The following is a 4865-nucleotide window of genomic DNA, read 5'->3' on the forward strand; positions in this document are numbered from 1 at the left end:
AAAAAAAAAAAAAAAAAAAAAAAAAAAAAAAGAAAAGCTGAAATCATGGAATAAAAAACCATACACATTTTTCATCAAAATTAGTCCTTTGAAGAAAACTATTATTTATTAGGCTTTGTCAGTGCTATAAGAAAGGAGAAATGGGATACAACTATATGTTTAGGGGATATTTTTTGGTATTAAAATAAGTATGTGAACTCTGTTAGACATGATTTTGGTTTTTTTTTGTTTTTTTTTTTTTGAGACGGAGTCTCGCTGTGTCGCCAGGGCTGGAGTGCAGTGGCCGGTTCTCAGCTCACTGCAAGCTCCGCCTCCCGGGTTTATGCCATTCTCCTGCCTCAGCCTCCCGAGTAGCTGGGACTACAGGCGCCCACCACCTCGCCCGGCTAGTTTTTTGTATTTTTTAGTAGAGATGGGGTTTCACCGTGTTAGCCAGGATGGTCTCGATCTCCTGACCTCGTGATCCGCCCGTCTCGGCCTCCCAAAGTGCTGGGATTACAGGCTTGAGCCACCGCGCCTGGCCTAGACATGATTTTTATATGTGGATGGTTTTTTTTTCTAGGAAAACATTATTAAATGTGATTCAGTTTCAAAAACAACCAAAAAAGTTCAAAACATAGAAAACAGTATCATGTAAGATGAGGCTGAGCAAGTGGCTCATGCCTGTAATCCTAATACTCTGGGAGGTTGAGACAGGAGTATCACTTGAACCCAGGAGTTCCAGACTTGCCTGGACAACATAGGGAGACCCCCATCTCTGCCAAAAATAAATTAGCCAGGTGTGGTGGCACATGCCTGTAGTCCCAGCTACTCAGGAGGCTGAGGTGAGAGGACTGCTTGAGCCCAGGAGTTTGAGGCTGCAGTAAGCTGTGATCACCCCACTGCACTACAGCCTGGGTGATGGGGCAAGACCCTGTTGAAAACAAAACAACAAACATGTAAGACTAGGTAACTGTACAGAAGTAGATGGGATAGCTCTTGAACATCAAATTCCAGAAAAAATTTCACTCATGAAGATACATGAAAAAAACTAACATAGATGAACCCAATATTTAATCAAAGAATAACAGGAGATATTTGCTTATATTGTTTAAGCTCTGAGCAGGATGGATAATTTTTATTTTTGAGGTGGAGTCTCTAGTTGCCCAGACTTGAGTGCAGTGGGGCGATCTTGGCTCACTGCAATCTCTGCCTGCCAGATTCAAATGATTCTTCTGCATCAGCCTCCCAAGTACCTGGGATTACAGGTACCCTCCACCATGCCTGGCTAATTTTTGTATTTTTAATAGAGATGGGGTTTCACCATGTCGGACAGGCTGGTCTTGAACCCCTGACCTCAGGTGATCTGCCCGCCTCAGCCTCCCAAAGTGCAAGGATTACAGGCGTGAGCCACCATGCCCAGCCTGGATGGATAATTTTGAATGATGAAAAGTTACTTTATCAATTTCTTCTAAGTGAAGTTCTTGGTATCTTTTAGTGTTACATAAGTTAAGAAATGGTGGGTATATGTACACATATTTAGCACACTTATAAGTCAGACCTTTAACAGGTAGTTCCCTCCTAAATTATTGTCATCTATGGAATTTCACAATTTGCCTGAAAAGTAATTTTTTATTATGTAACTTTATTATAATCCATTTTCATTCATGTTGAATAGATGTTTAACGTGACAAGTACACTGAGAAAAATAACATTTAGAAGTTTGTTTTGTTTTGTTGAGATGGAGTCTCACTGTTTTGCCCAGGCGCGATCTCAGCTCATTGCAACCGTCTCCCAGGTTCAAGTGATTCTCCTGCCTCAGCCTCCCGAGTTGCTGGGATTACCAGCACATGCCACCACGCCTGGCTAACTTTTGTATTTTTAGTAGAGACTGGGTTTCATCATGTTGGCTAGGCTGGTCTTGAACTCCTGACCTCAAGTAATTTGCCTACCCTGGCCTCCCAAAGTGCTGGAATTACAGGCATGAGCCACTGCGCCTAGCCTAGAAGTTATTTGGTAAATCTTTGTCCACATTACTCTTTCTGCCCATCTATATACAGATTAAGTATGGTTCATTCCCTTTTGGTTAGGGGAGGTTTTTTTTTTTTGCTGGCCCAGACTGCCTTGTTGAGTTTGGTGTCTGTGTGCATAGCTGGTGCTCCCATCCCCTTCATGGTGAATTTCTGGATCTTCTTGAATGCTTGAGTTGCGTGCTTATTGAACCTCTACTCCATTTATATATTTTTGAATGTTGATAATGTCTCAAGTCTGCCTCATGTATGACAAAACAGCCCTTTATCTTTTCCTAATCACCTTTCTTTGCAGGAGACATTACGCTGGAACCATTTTGAAAATGAAGAACTTTTTGATAATTAGTGTTGGTACAGGCTTATAACCTTTTTGGAAAAAAAAAAAAAGATTAGAATCATTCCTGGCAGTGTAAAGCAGGATAAAGTCCCAATAAATCAAGAGATATAAATGTAAGAAAACAAAAAGAAACTTTACCAGTACTAGAAGTAAACATGGGCGAATTTCTTTATGACATGGGAATTAGGAAATCAATAACTGTGACTCAGAAATCCTGTAAAAATGAGGAAGAATCAATATTTTTTGTAGGACTAAAAATATAAACAAATGAAAATGACAAATTGGAGATGTCTGCTACTTATGTGACAGTCATTCACTTAATACACGTAAACATGTAAAAACTGAGATGTGAAAGATCCTACATCCTGATATAGAAATAGGCAAAAGACATAAATAGATATTTTATATGAAAAGATAAATTAAAGATCCTTAAACCTTTAAGAAGATGCTTCATATTCCTCATAAAGAAAATGCAATTTATGCTGCATATCACTTTATGACAATCAGATGAGCAAAAATCCAAAAGTATATTAAAATACTCATATTGGCAAGACTGGAGAAAGAATTCATATTGTGAAAATGTGAAACTACAACTCTTATAAGAGGGAACTGAATAATGTCCACGTGCAATCTTACATGCATATATCATGTGACCTAGGCTGCTTGCTTTTATCCGGAAGATACACTGATAAGATTATGAAATGTATGCACAAAGGAATGTAAATATTTGTAAATGCAACAGACTGGGAAGATTTCCAGCAATGGATTGGCTGAATTAACTCTCAGATATATACGTACAAGGTGTATTGTGCAACTGTATATTTCATAATCTTCAGATTATGTTATATAAAAAATAGGAGGGTGTAGAATAATGTGCTAATTTTTGTGAGAAGGGCGGACTGCTATATATGTTTATACTTTCTTTTTTTTTTTTTGAGATGGAGTCTCACTCTGCTGCCTAGGCTGGAGTGCACTTACACAATCTTGGCTTACTGCAACCTCCGACTCCTGGGTTCAAAAGATTCTCCTGCCTCAGTCTCCTGAGTAGCTGGGACTACAGGCATGCGCTACCATGCCCAGCTAATTCTTATATTTTTAGTAGAGACGGGGTTTCACCATGTTGGCCAGGATGATCACGATACCTTGACCTTGTGATCTGCCTGCCTTGGCCTCCCAAAGTGTTGGGATTATAGGCATGAACCACCGCGCCCAGCTATGTTTATATTTTCTTTTCTTTTTTTTTTTTTTTTTTTTGAGACGGAGTCTCGCTCTGTCGCCCAGGCTGCAGTGCAGTGGCCGGATCTCAGCTCACTGCAAGCCCCGCCTCCTGGGTTCACGCCATTCTCCTGCCTCAGCCTCCCGAGTAGCTGGGACTACAGGCACCCGCCACGTCGCCCGGCTAGTTTTTTGTATTTTTGTATTTTTTAGTAGAGACGGGGTTTCACCGGGTTAGCCAGGATGGTCTCGATCTCCTGACCTCGTGATCTGCCCGTCTCGGCCTCCCAAAGTGCTGGGATTACAGGCGTGAGCCACCGCGCCCGGCCAAAGTTTATACTTTCAAAACACAGTGGAAGGATAAGCCAAGACCTAATCAAAATGATGAAGTAATAGGTGGGAGCGGAGTGTGGTAGTGCACGCCTGTAATCCTAGCTACCTAGGAGGATATGGTAGGAGGATCCCTTGAGCCCAGGAGTTCAAGTGCAACCTGGACAACAGAGCAAGACCCCTGTCTCTTAAGAAAAATTAAAATACAAACCATAGGTGGGAGAGAGCAAGGTTAGAAAGCAGCCACCTTTGATTTTACCTTGTTTTTATCTGAGAATCATTTTATAACCTCACAGTAAAGAATATTTCCTAAGGCCGGGCGCGGTGGCTCAAGCCTGTAATCCCAGCACTTTGGGAGGCCGAGACGGGCAGATCACGAGGTCAGGAGATCAAGACCATCCTGGCTAACACGGTGAAACCCCGTCTCTACTAAAAAAATACAAAAAACTAGCCAGGCGAGGTGGCGAGCGCCTGTAGTCCCAGCTACTGGGGAGGCTGAGGCAGAAGAATGGGGTAAACCCAGGAGGCGGAGCTTGCAGTGAGCTGAGATCCGGCCACTGCACTCCAGCCTGGGCGACAGAGCGAGACTCCGTCTCAAAAAAAAAAAAAGAATATTTCCTAGACAAAATATTTTAACTAGAAAAGTGTGGCATATTCATATTAATTTTATTATTCTATTGACTGAAAGTCACCATTAACAGACTGAACAGATGTCTGCTTCTGGTCAAATGGAGAAACAGACCAGATTTACCCTTATATCTGTAAATACTAAAAAGCTAAACAAAATAGGTGAAACAATGGTTTTAAGACATTGAATATACAAAATGTCAATTTCCAATAAAGAACAGTGATCCCTGAAAAAACAGAAACAAATTTTCCTACAGTTTTCCAGACTACTGCTGGGAGAGGTAACTCAGGCAGAGCCTAGTGGTCTCCTAGTGTTGAGATAGAATGAGGAATCTGATGAGGCCAAA

The 4865-nt window shown here is 41.4% G+C and overlaps 1 protein-coding gene across 1 annotated transcript in view; it reads left to right on the forward strand.

Annotated features, from left to right (window-relative positions):
- ZNF790 (zinc finger protein 790) overlaps positions 1-3323 on the forward strand; it is a 26881-nt gene extending 23558 nt beyond the window's left edge. Inside the window, exon 6 of the mRNA XM_017863211.1 lies at positions 2305-3323. Within this exon, the coding sequence (XP_017718700.1) occupies positions 2305-2330 (26 nt within the window). The 3' untranslated portion in view covers positions 2331-3323. The remainder of the gene's footprint in view (positions 1-2304) is intronic.
- The last annotated feature ends 1542 nt before the right edge of the window (positions 3324-4865 follow it).

This window comes from Rhinopithecus bieti, unplaced genomic scaffold (genome assembly GCF_001698545.2).
Source record: "Rhinopithecus bieti isolate Rb0 unplaced genomic scaffold, ASM169854v2 scaffold_67983, whole genome shotgun sequence".
Classification (NCBI taxonomy): Eukaryota; Metazoa; Chordata; class Mammalia; order Primates; family Cercopithecidae; genus Rhinopithecus; species Rhinopithecus bieti.